This window comes from Babylonia areolata, chromosome 11 (genome assembly GCF_041734735.1).
Source record: "Babylonia areolata isolate BAREFJ2019XMU chromosome 11, ASM4173473v1, whole genome shotgun sequence".
In the NCBI taxonomy this organism is placed as follows: Eukaryota; Metazoa; Mollusca; class Gastropoda; order Neogastropoda; family Buccinidae; genus Babylonia; species Babylonia areolata.
The window spans coordinates 34,112,390-34,132,759 of NC_134886.1; the positions used below are offsets into that span (position 1 = coordinate 34,112,390).

General features: G+C 41.6%; 1 protein-coding gene across 4 annotated transcripts in view; it reads right to left on the reverse strand.

Annotated features, from left to right (window-relative positions):
- LOC143287681 (chloride channel protein 2-like) overlaps positions 1-20,370 on the reverse strand; it is an 81,653-nt gene that overhangs the window by 25,353 nt on the left and 35,930 nt on the right. For all 4 annotated transcript variants that reach the window (XM_076595863.1, XM_076595865.1, XM_076595864.1 and 1 more), the window contains exons 7-16: positions 17,746-17,823; positions 17,001-17,079; positions 14,448-14,573; positions 10,959-11,043; positions 9,570-9,671; positions 8,951-9,035; positions 7,297-7,449; positions 5,745-5,814; positions 3,398-3,508; positions 1,780-1,877 (exon numbers count right to left, since the gene is read on the reverse strand). In XM_076595863.1, the coding sequence (XP_076451978.1) occupies positions 1,780-1,877; positions 3,398-3,508; positions 5,745-5,814; positions 7,297-7,449; positions 8,951-9,035; positions 9,570-9,671; positions 10,959-11,043; positions 14,448-14,573; positions 17,001-17,079; positions 17,746-17,823 (987 nt within the window). The remainder of the gene's footprint in view (positions 1-1,779; positions 1,878-3,397; positions 3,509-5,744; positions 5,815-7,296; positions 7,450-8,950; positions 9,036-9,569; positions 9,672-10,958; positions 11,044-14,447; positions 14,574-17,000; positions 17,080-17,745; positions 17,824-20,370) is intronic.

The following is a 20,370-nucleotide window of genomic DNA, read 5'->3' on the forward strand; positions in this document are numbered from 1 at the left end:
TATCAGCACAGCGATCTGAAAACAACCCCACAAGTTACGAATGGCATTGGCTATCAGCACATCAATCTGAAAACAATCCCACAAGCTACCAATGGCACTGGCTATCAGCACAGCACTGTGAAAACAATCCCACAAGTTACCCATTGCACTGGCTATCAGCACATCAATCTGAAAACAATCCCACAAGCTACCAATGGCACTGGCTATCAGCACAGCGATCTGAAAACAACCCCACAAGTTACCAATGGCATTGGCTATCAGCACAGCAATCTGAAAACAAACCCACAAGTTACCCATGGCATTGGCTATCAGCACAGCAATCTGAAAACAATCCCACAAGTTACTAACGGCACTGGCTATCAGCACAGCACTGTGAAAACAATCTGACGAGTTACCCATGGCACTGGCTATCAGCACAGCAATCTGAAAACAACCCCACAAGTTACCCATGGCATTGGTTATCAGCACAGCACTGTGAAAACAATTCCACAAGTTACCAATGGCATTGGCTATCAGCACATCAATCTGAAAACAATCCCACAAGTTACCAATGGCATTGGCTATCAGCACAGCAATCTGAAAACAAACCCACAAGTTACCAATGGCATTGGCTATCAGCACAGCAATCTGAAAACAAACCCACAAGTTACCAATGGCACTGGCTATCAGCACATCAATCTGAAAACAATCCCACAAGTTACCAATGGCATTGGCTATCAGCACAGCAATCTGAAAACAAACCCACAAGTTACCAATGGCATTGGCTATCAGCACATCAATCTGAAAACAATCCCACAAGTTACTAACGGCACTGGCTATCAGCACAGCACTGTGAAAACAATGACGAGTTACCCATGGCACTGGCTATCAGCACAGCAGTCTGAAAACAAACCCACTCTCTTCACTTTGTTTTTGTCAGTGCATTCAGCACAATCAATAATGAGCACTAAAGAAGCTTCCATGGCCATCCTTGTGGCATCAAAGTCAAAATGTTGACACTACACATGAAAATTTCACAACAGGGTTGATGGTGAATTCAGCATATACAGGTGAAAGCAGACAGCGCCTGTTTTACACACAGGTCATTGCATGTGTGAGTTCCGGGTGATGTGGGAACCACCAGTCACGGGACTGCACATGAGGCCACAATTCACAGTCACTGCCATTACCTTAAAATTCTCCAGAACACACACACAAACACAAACACACACACAGATGCGAACCCCTGTCAAGTGTTTGTGGGAACAATCAGGAAATTTGAGGAACATTTTGAATTTGGTAGGAACACTTGGACTCCGAGCCACATCAGCAATCCACCAGGCACAGACGCTGTTTGACTGAGACACAACTTGATTTAGCCATGTCCTCTCTTGTTCAGGCAAATGATTAAGTTGATTGGTCTACTCAATGCTGTTTCAATGTAAACACACACGTGATTAGCTGAGCATCATCACATGAGACGAAGGTTAGTCGTGACTGCCCTGGCCTCGTGATTGACAGGTCTAAAGCGTCTGGGTAATGTTACGGCAGGAAAGCATGCAACCATGCTATGTAGTAAAAAATGAACTCATCAGAAAATTTTGACACTGGGATAACGTTGGAACAAACTGCGATCCAGCGTAACATAATATGGCAAAATCGTAACTGTTGGCATCTCTGCACACACACATACACAAACACATACACACACACACAGATACTCTCACAAGCACAGACACAGAAATACAGAAACAGAACAAAAAGCACCACTGCCAACAACATGAAGACAAAAGGCCTTACCACTGCTGGCAACACATGACTGATCTGCCCTGTCAGCTCGAACACGATGACAGATGTGGATATTGTGCGTGTCACGCTGCCTGACAGTGAGGCCGCTCCTGCACAATTGTAGTTTTCTTTTCTTGAATCCAAGATTTATATTGAGAAATACAACAAATCCAATTCATATAAAACAGAACAAACTTACTATGCAAACATACATCGCTGACAAAAACAGAATCGGAAATGCATAACAAATGGTAGGCTCTTAATGCCTGACCAGTGTGTTTGTTAAACGCATAGGTCAGGCAAATGTTGATTTTTTTTTCTTTCTCAAAAGCAGATGCGGAGTACCCTATGAGAAACAGCATGTTTCTCCTTGAAACTGGAACTATCCAGAAATTTGACTTCCAAGGGTCTTTGGAATTTGCAACTCACTCAATACATCCCTCTATTTCCTATCAAAATGCTGGATGTACAAATTAGCTGGCACCCCCTCAGCCAACCAAAAAGCAAACCAAACCCACTCACCTGTACTACACAGTATCCCAGTGGTAAACTCAATCACCTTATCGGCAAACCTCTCACCTTTACTACACAGTACCCCAGAGTACATCTCAGCCAACTGAAAGGCAAACCTCTCACCTGCACTTCACAGTGCCCCAGTGGTAAACTCAGCCACCTTAAAGGCAAACCAAATCCACTCACCAGCACCCCAATGGTAACCTCAGCAAACTGAAAGGCAAACCAAACATACCCACCTACACAGCACAGTACCCCAGTGGCACTCTCTCAGCCAATTAGAAGGCAAACCACTCACCTGTACTACACAACACAGTACCCCACTGGCACTCTCTCAGCCAGTTAGAAGGCAAACCACTCACCTGTACTACACAGCACAGTACCCCACTGGCACTCTCTCAGCCAATTAGAAGGCAAACCACTCACCTGTACTACACAGCACAGTACCCCACTGGCACTCTCTCAGCCAATTAGAAGGCAAACCACTCACCTGTACTACACAACACAGTACCCCACTGGCACTCTCTCAGCCAACCTCTCAGCCAACTAAGGCCAAAACCACTCACCTATACTACACAATAAAATATCCCAGTGGTACTCCCCCAGCCAACTAAAGGGCAAACCTCTCACCTGTACCACACAGTACAGTACTCCAGTGGTACTCCCCCAGCCAACTAAAGGGCAAACCTCTCACCTGTACTACACAATACGGTACCCCAGTGGTACTCCCCCAGCCAACTAAAAGGCAAACCACTCACCTGTACTACACAATACAGTACTCCAGTGGTACTCCCCCAGCCAACTAAAGGGCAAACCCCTCACCTGTACCACACAGTGCCCCAGTGGTAAACTCAGCCAAGTGAAAGCCAAACCAAATCCACTCACCAGTACCCCAGTGATAATCTCGGCAAACTAAAAGGCAATCCAAACACACTCACCTACACAACACAGTACCCCAGTGGTACTCCCCCAGCCAACTAAAAGGTAAACCACTCGCCTGTACTGCACAACACAGTACCCCAGTGATACTCCTTCAGTCAACCTCTCAGCCAGCTATAGGCCCAAACCACACACCTGTACTGCACATGCACCCAAGAGATACCCCAAACCCACTCACCTACGACAGCATATCCGCCAGGCACTATCTTCCTCATCACTTCTCCTGATGGTATCCCCTCAGGAAACCAGGTAGCCATGCTCTCTCCAACCAGCCGGCCAAATGCAGCACCTGACAGCAACCACCAGACTGACGTTCATATCTCTCCATGCATAAACTCCCCCCAACCCTTTTTTCTTCATAGCTTTTTTAATGGGTTCACAAATAAATATACACTGGCAGGGAAAGGGCCCCTCCCTCCCCCCGCACCCCCCAAAAAAGGAAAAGAAAGAAAAAGAAAAAAAAAAGTAAAATGGGGAAAGATAGATTTAAAAAGGAAAACAGTTTTACTGAAAACTGTTTTGGTTTTATGAGCTACCCCCGAAAACATGTCAGTTTGACATATAAAACTAACTGAAGTTAAATGTAAAAAGTCATAAGGAGGATGTATGGGAAGAGAAATATGCACACACTGACACAATAGACAATGTGAGAGAGAGAGGGACAAAGAGAGAGAGAGAAGTGAAGAGACACAAAGAGAATGAGAGAATGTCACACACACACACACACACACACACACACACACACATGCACACACACACACACACTCACTCACACTGACACACAGACAACCAATATGCTGAAACATATCAAGAACACATGCAGGTCATTCTCAATGCAATTATTCTTTCAGGATCTTAGTCACATTCTGTTTTGGATATGGCAGGTTTCATACTAGACCTATCATTTTCTCATCCACAGGCTTGAACAAAATGCATTCAAGACAAAATTGACTGGACATACACACCACACCATACTGTTGAAAAAATTAAAACATTCATTTTTCTTTCTTTATTCTAAAAAACATGTTTTGCTTACCACTTTGCGGGCTCTCTTGAAAAGATTCTAATCAACTCATTATTGTTGTGTGAAATAGCAATGTCCTTGATGCAAAGCCTTCGTTGCCATTTTCTGTGAGAGATATGTAGTTCTTTAAGGTCATAACTTATACAACTATCTGGGAAAGGGGATAAAGAGACACAGGATGAAGCTGATTGTCTTTGCTGCTGTTTGTTCTTTATTGTCACACTTTCTTCCCTTTAACTGGCTTTGTTTTCAACATTGCCAAATGGCACTCGTTGTGGCATTCAACTGAAGAAACATAGCAAACGAAAGAATGTTAAACATACACGTGTGATGTAAGACATGAAAATGTCTGTTTACCAATGGCAAACACACACATAACAAGAGAGGCAAGGCCTTCAAGACTCACTTGTGATAAATTACGTCCCCTAGCATTAATTACAGAGTAATTTCCCTTTTTTACTATCTGCACCAAAATGTTTGCAAAATAAATAAAAATTCCATGCTTAGCAAAAGAAGTTCCTGTTTGAACAAAAAATGATAGTAATGACTCCTCTTGTTGTTGTGTCAGAATAAGAGGTCAAAGTGCCAAGTTTAGAGAATACAAAAAAATATAAATATAACAGTAAATGCAGTTTGCATATAATTAGGCTTCTTTTTATATTTTTTTTTGTGCCCATCCCAGAGGTGCAATATTGTTTTAAACAAGATGACTGGAAAGAACTGAATTTTTCCTACTTTTATGCCAAATTGGTGTCAACTGAAGTATTTGCAGAGAAAATGTCAATGTTAAAGTTTACCACGGACACACAGACAACAGACACACACACACACAGACAACCAAACACCGGGTTAAAACATGGACTCACTTTGTTTACACAAGTTCGGCAGGAAGAACAGGGCAGGAAGACAGCTTACTGATGATTTAAAAAAAAAAAAAACCCACAAAAATTGAAGACAAGCAGAAGACAAGCGCTTACCAACAGTAAAAAATGAACAACAACACATACACACACAAAAAAACAACAACAAAAAAAAACAAAAAACACACACACAATAAGGGATACGAGCTTACCAACAGTAAAAACAGACACAAGAAGAGACAAGCTTACCAATGGTAAAAACAGACACAAGAAGAGACAAGCTTACCAATGGTAAAAACAGACACAAGAAGAGACAAGCTTACCAATGGTAAAAACAGACACAAGAAAAGACAAGCTTACCAATGGTAAAAACAGACACCAGAAGAGACAAGCTTACCAATGGTAAAAACAGACACAAGAAAAGACAAGCTTAAAAACAGAGAGACAAGCTTACCAATGGTAAAAACAGACACAAGAAAAGACAAGCTTACCAATGGTAAAAACAGACACAAGAAAAGACGAGCTTACCAATGGTAAAAAAAAAGACACAAGAAGAGACAAGCTTACCAATGGTAAAAACAGACACAAGAAGAGACAAGCTTACCAATGGTAAAAACAGGCACAAGAAGAGACAAGCTTACCAATGGTAAAAACAGGCACAAACACTCCAGCAGGCAAGGGCAGCGTATTGGAGAAAACTGCCATAATAAACTGAAAGCAACCACAGACAAACACACACAGTTTTCAGTCACAGACTGCACATCTACAATCAGCTGTTCTCGTTGTCACAAGCAACAGACAGCCTCAGTCATACATGCTCAAAATGAAAAAAAGAAACCAGTTCTCTCAAATCTCTCATCCGAAAAACAACAGCAACTGACTCATTGAGCTCTGTGCCCGAACATTTCCATGGCGTCAAAATTTGTCTCATTAAAATGGTTTTCATGTTTCTAAATGTGCAATCACCACAGGAAAAAGGGAACTAACTTCTGCAGTATTTCTGAGTGTGTCCACAAATAATTTGGAGGAAACACAGGATAATTTCTGCGTTTTTTCTACATCAATATGGCATAAAAGCCTGCCAAATGTGTCCACACATAGTTTGGGGGAAACACAGGATAATTTCTACGTTTTTTTCTACATCAATATGGCATAAAAACCTGCCAAATGTGTCCACACATGATTTGGAGGAAACACAGTATAATTTTTGTGTTTTTTCAATAGCAATACGGCATAAAAACCTGCCAAATGTGTCCACACATGATTTGGAGGAAACACAGTATACTTTTTGTGTTTTTTCTACATCAATATGGCATAAAAGCCTGCCAAATGTGTCCACACATAATATGGGGGAAACACAGGATAATTTCTATGTTTTTTTCTACATCAATACGGCATAAAAGCCTGTTGAGTGTGTCCACACATGATTTGGAGCAAACACAGGGTAATTTCAATAGCAATACGGCATAAAAACCTGCCAAATGTGTCCACACATGATTTGGAGGAAACACAGTATAATTTTTGTGTTTTTTCAATAGCAATACGGCATAAAAACCTGCCAAATGTGTCCACACATGATTTGGAGGAAACACAGTATAATTTTTGTATTTTTTCAATATCAATATGGCATGAAAGCCTACTAAATGTGTCCACACGTGATTTGGAGGAAACACAGTATCATATTTGTGTTTTTTCTGCATGAATATGGCATGAAAGCCTGCTGAGTGTGTCCACACGTGATTTGGAGGAAACACAGCATAATTTTTGTGTTTTTTCAATATCAATATGGCATGAAAGCCTGCTGAATGTGTCCACACGTGATTTGGAGGAAACACAGTATAATTTTTGTGTTTTTTCTACATCAATATGGCATGAAAGCCTGTCAAGGCTGTAAACTACTCAAGGTTGAATGGGTTGAGCACCTGGAGGAAGGTCTTCAAAAAGTGGATCCAAAAACTTCTTAACTGGACAACTGTGCTACAGTTGTGTTTTCACCAATCAAACAAAAAAAAACAAAACAACAGAAGCAAGATTAAAAAAGGGTCGGCGCGGCACTGTTGACACACCCAGAGCAGCCCAAATCTCACAAGAGAAATCTGACTGTGACAAAAAAAAAAAGCAATACACCACAAAACCAAACCAATGCAACACAATGCAAATACACCACGTTGTTGGTCAGGGAGTATGCCTCACGTTCATGATGATGAAGAGGACGAGGGTGACGTAGATGTTGGTGAGGGGGTGTTTCCAGTGGGACAGGATGACCTCGTCGTTCATGCTCTCCACCTGCCCTACTGTCCACGTGATGTTGCTGAACAGGTCGTTGATGGCCTTTTTGTTTGTCAGCTGAGACAGACACGCGCACACACACACACACACACACACACATACACACACACACACACAAACACACATGGAATATTAAGTTTTAACACTCACATACTCACGTGTATATGTACACATGCCAAAATGTTCATATGTGCACATACAGTCATGCACTCTAGTATGCAAGCAAATGCATGTAATATACACTTATCGTCACATCCACATATGCTGTCATGTGTACACTATTATGTATGCACAAACATACAAGCACACAGTGTCACATGTACACACATCATGTATACACACAGATACACATACATAATGGGCAAATATGCACACGCATGAACATACACACACAGACAATTACCACACACTCCAGTTCTCACCCTACCCACACACTCAATCTAATACTGATTTTTATAGGAATCATCTCTTAGACTGCTGACAATATAAAGCCAGTACCTTTTTTTTTCCAAATGCTGGTTAATACAAAGTAGCAGTAGCAATCAATATTAAGACAAACCAGTCAAAGCCTTATAGAGTTGCCAGTGACATTTACTCTTCACAAAACAAAGGTGCATGCATGGCACTTTAAGTACCAAAAACATACATCCTTCTTGCACCAACTGACACAAATACTGAAACTGCTAAAAGACAGAAATCATGTGTGATTATCAAGCGGTTGTTACTGTCATGAATACCACCAGTACATGTGTGAATTTGTGCAAAATAACAATATTCTTTTTCTTTTTTTTTCTTTTTAATTTTTTGTGATTGAGTTTTTGGGTTGTTTTTTTTCGTTTTCTGTTATGCTTTTTTTTTTTTTTTCTTTTCTTTTCTTTTTTTTAAATGAAGAACAATTTAAAAAATGAAATAAACAAAATGCATAAAAGAAAAGAGCAATACATCTATCATTTATCACTTATAGGTAAGGGGATGTGGGTGGTGGTGTCGGGAGGGAAGTAAGGGGTTAGGGAATGTGTGGCGGTGGAGGGGGAGTGGAAGCGTGGAGAGGGATGTTGGTTCTGTGCCCTGTGTGGTGGTAGGGGCTGAGTGGTTGTGTCTGGGGTGATGGTAATAACAATATTCATTATCAGTTCTGTTCAACTGTATAATGTCAGTAACTGAGTAAATCAAGATGCTCAAAAATCTTTCTTTTTTTTTTTTTTTTAATTCCTTCAATCACCAAAAAACTGATCATACTAATTTTGCTCAAGGAATCTTTATTTGCAGAACTGCAGATTCGGTAATCACCTGGGAACAGCTACGTCTAAGAGATTCAGGACAAGTGGCGTGAAGGCGATGCCACTGAAATAACCCAAAGGTATGGCACAAAACAACGACAAAAAAATTCTGTAACAGCGAAAATGCCAAAAAGTGTACTCTGTCACCTGTCCTGAACATTGCAATTAGCAGCTGCAGGTATGCAGGCTAAAGAGAAGGGTGGTGTGGGAGGGGGGGGAGAAAGGGGGAACGGGGACAGAGTGGACAGAGAGTGAGTGCAGAAAATGGTTATACTTACCATTCCAGCAAAAAACTGCCCCAAGCCTGGAGGGAAGGTGAGTGAGGAGATGACCAGAGCAATAATACCTGGATAGATGAAACGACTACACACACACACACACACACACACACACACACACACACACACACGCACGCACACACACACACACACACACACACACACACACGCACGCACACACACACACACACACACACACACATGAACATGGATTTAAAATCTGACAAAAGAGAATGAAGAGAAACATACCACACACACGGCACACAAACCTCATTTGTACACACACTTACATGCACTCAAATATGGAGGTAATATCAGACAGAGAAGGATGAAGAAAAACATAGAGAAACACATGCTCATACACACACACAAACACACATCCATGTATGCATGCACAGAACTATACAAAAATGACATAATATCAGAGAGAAGAGGAAGAAGAGGAAGAACAGAAACACATCACACACACACACATATGCACACACACACACACACACACACACACACACACACACACACACATACACACATGTACACACATACACAAATACAGAGGTCATATCAGGCAGAACAGGAAGAAGATCAACACAGACATAGTAAACAGCACTAGGATTCTTACTTTTTCTGCAAAAACTGTGACAGTTTTTTATGTCGACGTGTGAACTGGATAACTTTTCGATGTGCAATGATGAATAAGGCACCGCCAAATCCCATAGCAACTCTGAAACAGAGATAACAATCTGTTGTTGTTGTCTTTTCCTGTACGTAATGTGTGTGTGGTTCGTCCGCTGGGATCGATGAGGACCATCTAGTCATCCTGGGGGTGGGTGGATTGGGCTCTGTGGGTGCGCAGATGACTGGTCAGGCAAATCCGCGCCCGGAAGGTTCTGACGCAGTGTGGACAGGGGATGGTGGTGGCTGTCATGGACTTGCTGGCACTGCTTTTCCTGGCCTGTCTGCACTGCTCTGCTGCAGCGATTCTGTTAGCCTCACAGGATTTGGCGCCTTTGTGGACAGCTGAACGCCACTTTGGTCTGTGCATTGCATTCAGCTCCCATGTGTCGTGGCTGATGTTGAAGGCCTTCAGAGAAGCTTTCAGAGTGTCTTTGAAGCGCTTCTTTTGGCCTCCATGGGAGCACTTGCCATGCTGGAGTTCACCCTACAGCAGTTTCTTGGGGAGGCGGTGGTCTGGCATGCGAACTACATGGACTGCCCAGCGCAGCTGTGCCTGCATCAAGATGGTGTAGATGCTGGGCAAGTTTGCACAAGTGAGCACCTCTGTGTCAGGGATCTTCTCTTGCCACTTTATGCCAAGAAGGTTTCTGAGGCTGGTGGTGTGCAAGTGGTTCAGCTTTTTGGCGTGGTGTTTGTAGACCGTCCATGATTCACATCCATAATGTACACACACACACACAAACACACACACACACACACACACACAGTCACACACACTAAAAGGAAGACAGATAAAGAGTACTTTCAAAAGTAGAAGTCTTAAATACATTCAAATGAATACAGAATCTGTGGTTCTGGTTGGGGTGTTGGTTGGTTTTTTCCTTTTCCAGGGCCCATTCTAACTACAAATGACGTGCTGAGCTTTAACATAATCTTTACAGGCCACAGCAAAGAGAAAGAGAGAGAGTGAGAGAGAGACACAAACATTCTTTTATTATGATTGACAATACTATCCTTTTGGCAAGGGGGACAATATATGAGCAAATGAATAACGGTGGTATACAGAGGAATGAACATACTGCTAAGAGTAAGGGAAAAAAAAAAAAGAAAAACCATATGAAACTGAACTATGAATGTCAACACCAACAATGGCATTCATACATTCTAAACAGGTAGCCTGGGTGTAGACAATGCAGCTGTAGCGCGAGAGAGAGACCGACAGACAGAGAGAGACACAGAGAGAGACAGACAGACAGAAAGAGACAGAGAGAGAGAGAGGAGACAGTCAGTGGAACAGACAGACAGATGGACAGAGCAACGGGTTTCATGATACCCAATAGCAGCAAAAGCCAGCAGCTCCAAGGCATCGAAAGGAAATTCAGTCCTGAGATTGGTCTTGAACACTGCAGTGATGGTTTCTGAAACACACACACACCAGTATCAGTATCAATATCAGTAGCTCAAGGAGGCATCACTGCGTTGTGACAAATCCATATACGCTACGCCACATCTGCCAAGCAGATGCCTGACCAGCAGCGTAACCCAACGCCCTTAGTCAGGCCTTGAGCAAAAAAAATTAAATAAATAAATAATAAATAATAAATAAAATAAATTTAAAAAAAAATAATAATAATAAAATAATAAAATAAAATAAAATAACACAACAAACAAACAAACAAAAAATAAATAGATAAGTAAATAAATGAATACAATAAAAAGAAATAAGTAAATAAATAAATAATTGATAAATACATAAAAGAGAACTACTACTAATAATGATAATATCTATAAGGCCAAAAACTTGATGAAGTCAACTGTAAGCGCACTAAAAATAAATAAATAAATAAATAAAATAATAAAATAAAACACACGCGCACACACACACACACACACACACGGACACAAGCACACTCAAGTAAACATAGACAACAGATGAGTATAAAGATAAACAGCATTCCTGAATTAACTACAAATAAAAAAGCCTCAAAAGGCAATGCTCTGTAAACTAACAATACAAAAGATACTAAGAAAGAATCACAGAAATTATATCTCCCTCAGTAACCCCCCTCCTCCTAATCCACCACCCCATCTTCCCTGAAAAAAATGGAGGGGGGGGGGGGAGAAAAGGAAAAGAAATAAATGAAAAAAAGCAAGAAAACGGACACTACTATACAGCAGAACATCAGTCATCAATAGGTAATATGCAATAAACATATCTAGGTCAGATAAATAATTCAAATGCACACAAACAAAACAAGGAAGAAAAATAGTTCAAACAAGGTGCACTTTTTAATCAATTAAAAATAAACTACAACAAACGAAAAAAAAAAGTGATGTTTCGCCATCAAAGCCTCCTTCATCGGCCAACAGACCCACCTTACACAGGACATGGAACATGACATGTCCTCGCACACAGTGTGCATTGTCTTTGCCTTCTTCTTCTGCGTTCACTCGTATGCACAAGAGTGGGCTTTTACGTGTATGACCGTTTTTACCCTGCCATGTAGGCAGCCATACTCCGTTTTCAGGGATGTGCATGCTGGGTATGTTCTTGTTTCCATAACTCACCGAACGCTGACATGGATTACAGGATCTTTAACGTGCGTATTTGATCTTCTGCTTGCATATACACACGAAGGGGGTTCAGGCACTAGCAGGTCTGCACATATGTTGACCTGGGAGATCGTAAAAATCTCCACCCTTTACCCACCAGGTGCCGTCACCGTGATTCGAACCCGGGACCCTCAGATTGACAGTCCAACGCTTTAACCACTCGGCTATTGCGCCCGTCATTGACTTTGCCTCTCACCATGTGAGGAGTGTTGGCCTAGAGGTAACACATCTGCCTAGGAAGTGAGAGAATCTAAGTGCACTGGTTCAAATCACACCGGCAGTCACCAGTATTTTCTCCCCTCCCTCCACTTGACCTTGAGTGGTGGTCTGGATGTTAGTCGTTGGGACAAGATGATAAACCGATGTTCTGTGTGCAGTATGCATTTCACGCATGTAAAAGAACCCACTGCAACAAATGGGCTGTCCCTGGCAAAATTCTGTAGACAAATCCACTTCGATGGGAAAAAAATAAAACTGCAAGCAGAAAAAACACACAAAAAATGGGTGGCACTGCCAGTGCAGCGATGCACTCTCCCTGGGGATGAGCAACCTGAATTTCACATAGATAAATTTGTTGACAAATTTTAATACAAATAAGTCAGATAAATAATTCAAATGCACACAGACAAAAAAAACAACAAAAAAACAAAAAGAGTTCTAACAAGGCAGCCTCCTTTCATCAATAAAAAAATTAAAAAAAAAAAAAAAAGATGGAACAAGAAACAAAAAGGAAAAATAAAGTGACATTCTGCTGGCAAAGCATTTCCTTGACCAACAAATACAGCAACCTTACACAGGACACAGACAGATCATCACATGTCCTCCTACGCACACAGCGTGCAGTGTCTTCGCCTCTCGCCATGTCTGTTCGGGATGTGACTCACTCACTCACGTTACTAAGCACATCCTTGTTCCACTTCCGATCACACTGCACTCTCCATGTGGACCACACCATGGGCAGGCAGGATGAGTGGGGAGACAGACAGGAGGTGGGGAAGGGTGGATGTAAGTGGAGGGCGCTGGGTGTGTGTGTGTGTCTGTGTGGTGGAGGTGGGGGGTGGGGACTGGAGAAGGAAACACACAGAGAGAACGGGATGAGAGAAAGAAATGAAGAGGGGAAGAATGGTTGCTTGTGGAGTGGTGTGAGTGTTGGGGGTGGGGATGGGGAGGTGTTAGGGGAGGGGGGTAGGTGGGGAAGGAAATAAGCAAACTGAATCTTTTTTTTTTTTTTTGAGGGGGGCTAGGGGTGTGGGAGGGGTGTGTGTGTGTGTATGTGGGGGTTCGGGGGGGGGGGGGGGGGGGTTCTCAGTGCACTCACTTTAGCTTTTCCATTCCGTAGCATGCAAATCATATTATTTTAAAATCGGTTAATAGTTATGTAAGATAATAACTGGAATAAACAAAAAAAGCCTTCAAGTTCTAAACTTTCAATTTAACCCAGTTCACACTGATTGTAACCCAGCTAACTGCAAGGTCTGCTCTGGGCTGACGACACACATCAAGAACATAACACTGAAAAAGAACCCAATGTGATGCAAAAACCTCACAACAATCAATCAAACCATAAAACCCAACTCCAAACCAAATTCACCTCAGTCACTGTATAAATTAAATTTAATCAAATCAAATAGCAAATATTATGGCCATGCACTTAAATGAATGGTGAAAAAAAAAAATGAAAAAAAGAGCGCTCCATGGATATGCATGCAACTGAGGACAACAACAATGCACACACGGACACACACACACACACACACACACACGGACACACACACACACACACATATATAAAAACAACAAATAAACAAACTTTTAAGACCATTACTGCGCTGAACACACACTGAAAAACAAAATAATGAAAATTAACTCAGTGGAGAACTCTACATAAATCAAAAACAACAAAACTCTGGGAAAAGCTGACCTCAACCAGTGTCACAAGTAATATTCAAAACGATCAAGTAAAAATTTTGCAGATGGAACAACATAGAAAAAGGCCTTTTTGAAGCTGGCATGCAATAAAATGTTTGTGTCTGACGCCATGCTATAAATCCAAGCCATCAGTAATATGATCACTGATGAGAAACCCCACACAAGCCAGCACAGTGCTTCTCCATCTTTCAGACATTAGAAAGAAGCCACCTGCAAGCCAGTTGCCAAGAGTAGGTCTCATGTTTTCTACACCTTGTTCACTGGGCACATAGACTCTTACCTTCATCTTTAAACCAGAAATCCAGCAGCCGGAAGACGAGGGCCCCGCAGACAGCTGAATAAAAGCCTCGCCAGTAGTTCCTCACAGCGAAGAAAGTGGCCGTTACTTCGATGCTGAACAGCACACCTGTGCCGTACATAACCACACATACGCCTTTACATCATGAACATCTTTCGTCCGTCGGTCAGTGTATGATGTCGGTAAAGGTCTGTTGTTATTAGTATGATTCCTCCATCAACTGTTGAATATTTTCTGTTAACTGAAGCAGAAACAGCTGCAGCTATCAACAACTTCAAAGAACTAGCACAAATACTTACAGCTAATTACAATTCCAGGTAACTAGCAGAAATGCAGATAATTAAAAGTTCAGGTGATTAACAGAGTTTCAGCAGATTACAACTTCAGGTAACTGACAGAACACGGATGTTCAGTGCTGGCACTTTAGTTGGCCCAGCGAAAGTTCATGAACCCAGGAAGTAGGGCATGGATATAAATAAACGTGGCTGACAAACAGGCCGTGCCAGCGGCACTCGCTGTACGCTTGTTCAGCGGTAAATCTGCTTTGTTTCTTTCGCGCATCATCTTCCCGGATGGATTGGAAATAACGACAAAAGAAGTGGGTTTCTACAAAGAATGCAAAATGAGCTTTCCATTGACTCCAAACACAATATATTTTCTTACATAGCAATTGTTGCGGCAACGGTTGAAACATGCATGAAGAAAGAGAAGAGAAGGTCAAGCAGAAACATGATCGCAAAAATCGTAAAATTTAAATCCCTCTCTAAGAAAACATACGCTTATTACAATGAAATCGTAAAAATCACCAAAACATTTAGCATGCCTGCATGCAGATCAGCCCACCCTTTTGAGTTGTAGATTTTTTCTTGTCAGCACAACAAGTGTTTAAATGAACACACTGTAGCATGGTGAGTGCAAGCAGCAGGGGCATGTAGAGCAGGGTGAGTGTAATCGCTGCAGGAAATGTGTGGATGCTATGGAAGCGTGAGAAAAGTGGGGCAGGGGCTGCGGGGCCAAGTGAAACAAAGAAGGCAGTGTCCAGGTTTGGCACGCGGGGCCAGAAATACCGCGCGCGGTGAATGCGCCGGCCAATGCAGAGTGTGGTGGGAAAGTCTGGCATTAAAAAAGTTTGACCCCAGACGCTAGACGCTGCTCGGAAACTAAAGAGGTGGATTTTGTGCTCGGCTGAGCAGCCGTGAGAAACAATTGAAGATCACTACAAACAACCTCATTTACCAGCAAAATAAACTACAACTCATTAAAAACAATTCCAATTAAGAAACAGAAACAAATGAAGTTTAATATAGATGACCTCAGTCAAGTAACAAAAACTGATGTGGTTAACAATCAACTACTTCATTTAACTAACAAAAACATCTGAAGCTCACTGCAAACAACTTCAGTTAACCCAAAGAAACTAGTGCAACTCATTTTGAACAACTTCATTTTCCAGGAACAATTGCTGCTCATTATGAATGATTTTAATCAACCAACATAAACAATTTCAACTGATTTACAGGAAGAATTGCAGCTCACTGTTGTTCAAATTAACCAACAGAAATAAAGCAACTTTTTAAAATGACAACATTTCTATTTGAATAAAATGAACCACTGCTAGAAGTTCCTTACAACTTTATTACTATGAGAAATTCTTTTCCTGAATATAGTTTTCACTATGAAAAAACACAATAATCTAAAACGTCCCATCTGGAAAAGAGATAATCGTATGATTTAAACAGCTGTGATTGTAACCAACTCCAATTAAAAAAAATACACTATCAATTCTAAATGGAGAAAAATACACACTGATCAATGTTCTCGTCACTAATTCATCCTCACCTCTTACTAGAAGCATCTTGTTTGTACCCCAAGAGATGGAGAAAGGGGAGAAAAGTGAAAGCAGAGTGGGGAATACAGAGACAGAAAGAGAAAAACAGAAGTGCTGAGAGAGGAACCAGAACAACAAGAGAGGCAAGGCCTTCAAGACTCACTTGTGATAAATTAACTGCCCTAGCATTAATTACAGAGTAATTTCCCTTTTTTACTATCTGCACCAAAACGTTTGCAAAATAAATAAAAATTCCATGCTTAGCAAAAGAAGTTCCTGTTTGAACAAAAAATGATAATAATGACTCCTCTTGTTGTTGTGTCAGAATAAGAGGTCAAAGTGCCAAGTTTAGAGAATACAAAAAATATAAATATAACAGTAAATGCAGTTTGCATATAATTAGGTTTATTTTTTTATTTTTTTGTGCTCATCCCAGAGCTGCAATATTGTTTTAAACAAGATGACTGGAAAGAACTGAATTTTTCCTATTTTTATGCCAAATTTGGTGTCAACTGACAAAGTATTTGCACAGAAAATGTCAATGTTAAAGTTTACCACGGACACACAGACACACGGACACACACACACACACAGACAACCGAACACCGGGTTAAAACATAGACTCACTTTGTTTACACAAGTGAGTCAAAAAACAAACAATAAAAACAATGAAAAGTTCTGCAATGCTCTGAATGTCACCTCCTCACCTCCAATAGGGGCAGCAAAGGTTCCTGCAACTCCAACCGCACAGGCAGCGGCCAGCATTTCTGATCGACGTGATTCATTCTGTGTGCACACATGAACATCACACACACACACACACACACACACACACACACAAATGCACACACAAGAACATGTGAACAAACATACACACACACACACACATGCACATACCCATGCACAAACACAAACACACACACACATACACACACACAGAGTGATTAAACTGTCATCAATACTGACTGTTTTCATTCAAGTTCAACGAACTGTTAACAGAATTTGTGTCATGAATTCCATTTACAAAATCGCCAACAAATCGTACAAAACCTCACGTACCTGAACATTTACAGAATCACTAACAAATCACGCAAACAAGCAAAATACTTAATAATATGCTTCAACCTGCATACTGCACTCACATACAATATCCACATTTACACATTTCTTGAATGAATTCACAGCTGTCACAAGACAATCCACTACTAGTTATCCAAATAACAACAAAAGAAATCATACATTCAAACTTACAGACGCACAAAAATGAAGGCAGCAAACTGGGATGAGAAAACCTGAGTGAGTGGGTGAGTGATAGAGCATGTACATGTATATGACATTGTGTGGCTGTACGCAATGAAGGAGTGAAGAGCAGATGTAGAGGTGGCGGTTAATGTGAATCTGAGATCAGGAATAAGTACGTTTTCCAAACGTTTTACAGCAGCACTCACTCACCTCATAAATGCCTCTGAAGGAGGTGAAGAATTTGCTAAGCAGGGTGGCAACAATACTGGCAACATGAACAAAGGGACCCTGCACACAGAGACAAGTCACAACCTTCAAGCATCCTGGAACACAGAACAAAAAAGTCACAGACAAGCAAAGCCAGGTTTTTTAGGCTGAATGTTCTGATGCTCAACCAGGTTGTAAAGGCTGGATGTTCTGATGCTCAACCAGGCTGTAAAGGCTGGATGTTCTGGTGCTTAACCAGGTTGTAAAGGCTGAATGTTCTGGTGCTCAACCAGGTTAAAGCTGAATGTTCTGGGGCTCAACCAGGTTAAAGCTGAATGTTCTGGGGCTCAACCAGGTTGTTAAGGCTGAATGTCTGGATGCTCAACCAGGTTGTTAAGGCTGAATGTTCAGATGCTCAAGCAGGTTGTTGAGGCTGAATGTTCGGATGCTCAAGCAGGTTGTTAAGGCTGAATGTTCGGATGCTCAACCACGTTGTTAAAGCTGAATGTTCTGATGCTCAACAAGGTCATTAAGGCTGAATGTTTGGATGCTCAACCAGGTCGTTAAGGCTGAGTGTTTGGATGCTCAACCAGGTCGTTAAGGCTGAATGTTTGGATGCTCAACCAGGTCGTTAAGGCTGAGTGTTTGGATGTTCAAGCAGGTCGTTAAGGCTGAATGTTTGGATGTTCAAGCAGGTTGTTAAGGCTGAATGTTTGGATGCTCAAGCAGGTCGTTAAGGCTGAGTGTTTGGATGTTCAACCAGGTCGTTAAGGCTGAGTGTTTGGATGCTCAAGCAGGTCGTTAAGGCTGAGTGTTTGGATGCTCAAGCAGGTCGTTAAGGCTGAATGTTTGGATGCTCAAGCAGGTTGTTAAGGCTGAATGTTTGGATGCTCAACCACGTTGTTAAAGCTGAATGTTCTGATGCTCAACAAGGTCGTTAAGGCTGAATGTTTGGATGCTCAACAAGGTCGTTAAGGCTGAATGTTTGGATGCTCAAGCAGGTCGTTAAGGCTGACTGTTCTGATGCTCAAGCACGTCGTTAAGGCTGAATGTTTGGATGCTCAACTAGGTTGTTAAGGCTGAATGTTTGGATGCTCAAGCAGGTTGTTAAGGCTGAATGTTCGGATGCTCAACCAGGTTGTTAAGGCTGAATGTTTGGATGTTCAACCAGGTTGTTAAGACTGAATGTTCGGATGCTCAAGCAGGTTGTAAAAGCTGAATGTTCTGATGCTCTAGCAGGTTGTTAAGGCTGAATGTTCAGATGCTCAAGCAGGTTGTTAAGGCTGACTGTTCTGACGCACAATGACAAGGAGTCTGATTCCCCAACTAGCACCATAGTGTCTTAAGTGTTGAACTACGCATGCTTTAGAGTTCAGTTTAACAAAAGGTTGTCATTCCCCGACTTGCACAACAGAGTCAAAAGTAATGAACAATGTGTGTGTTCAAGTTGAATTTAAAATGTGTTGGCATTCAGTGATTCACTCTCAGTCCGTCTAGGTCAAGTTGTCTAGTGCTGGGGTCTTTGGAGTTGTTCACTGGTGAAGGTCGCCAAGAACATGTTGGCAATCCCTGGCTCGCACAACAAAGTCAAAAAGGTAGAACCATGTGTGTGTTTGAGCTGAATTTAAGATGTGTTGGCATTCACCCTCAAGGCCAGGTTGTCCCGTGCTGGAGTCTCTGGAGTGGTTACAGGTTTTTCTCTTGGTGTGTCCCTGTGGAAAACTACCCTCCACTGATTCTCTTCCTCTTCTTCTTATCTTGCGAATTTTCGGAGAGGAATCTTTAAAACTCATCTCTTTAACTAGCTCTACAGAAAATAGTCTGTCTTTTTGTCAGTACTTTATTTTGGGATCTTGCATGTGCGTGTGTGTGTGTGTGTGTGTGTGTGTGTGTGTGTGTGTGTTCTTTCTTTAAGTTAACGTCTTTTCACTTTGAGTGATATTAGACACGTGTGTGTGTGTGTGTTTGTGTGTGTGTGTGTGTGTGTGTGTGTGTGTGTGTGTGTGTGTGTGTGTGTGTGTACACTTGTGTGTGTATGTGTGTGTGTGTGTGTGTGTGTGTGTGTGTGTGTGTGTGTGTGTGTGCGTGCGTATGCATGTGTGCATGTGCGTGTAAGCGCATGTGCGTGTGTGTCCCTGAATGTTTCTGTGTGTTTCTTCGTCTAATGTTTCTGTGTGTTTCTTCGTCTATCTGTCTGCAGGCATACATTAGCATGCAAGACTAAAACTCATGCCTCCCATTTGGATTCAAGTACATCTATCTCTCTCAGATGCCAACTGTCATCACTTGTGACATATGCATAAAAGCACAAAGTACATTAATCTGGACTTGTAAGCAACATTCGCCCGACATGTAACCTGAGCATATATTGTTCCTTCTACAAAACGCCTGGATGTCTGACTGATGATAAATTGTTCTGGTTCTTATCATTATTATAGCAGCAGTGTTAATACTGAAAACAAGCAAACAAAAACAAAAACAAAATGGTGACGAACAACAGTATATAAAATCAAAGCAGCAACAATGTTCAAGCGATAGCGCAGCTGTGACTTAATCATCACTTATCCTTCCCCTCCCCAACACACATCTCCACATCCTCCACCTTTTGACTCCTTCATCCCCGATCAC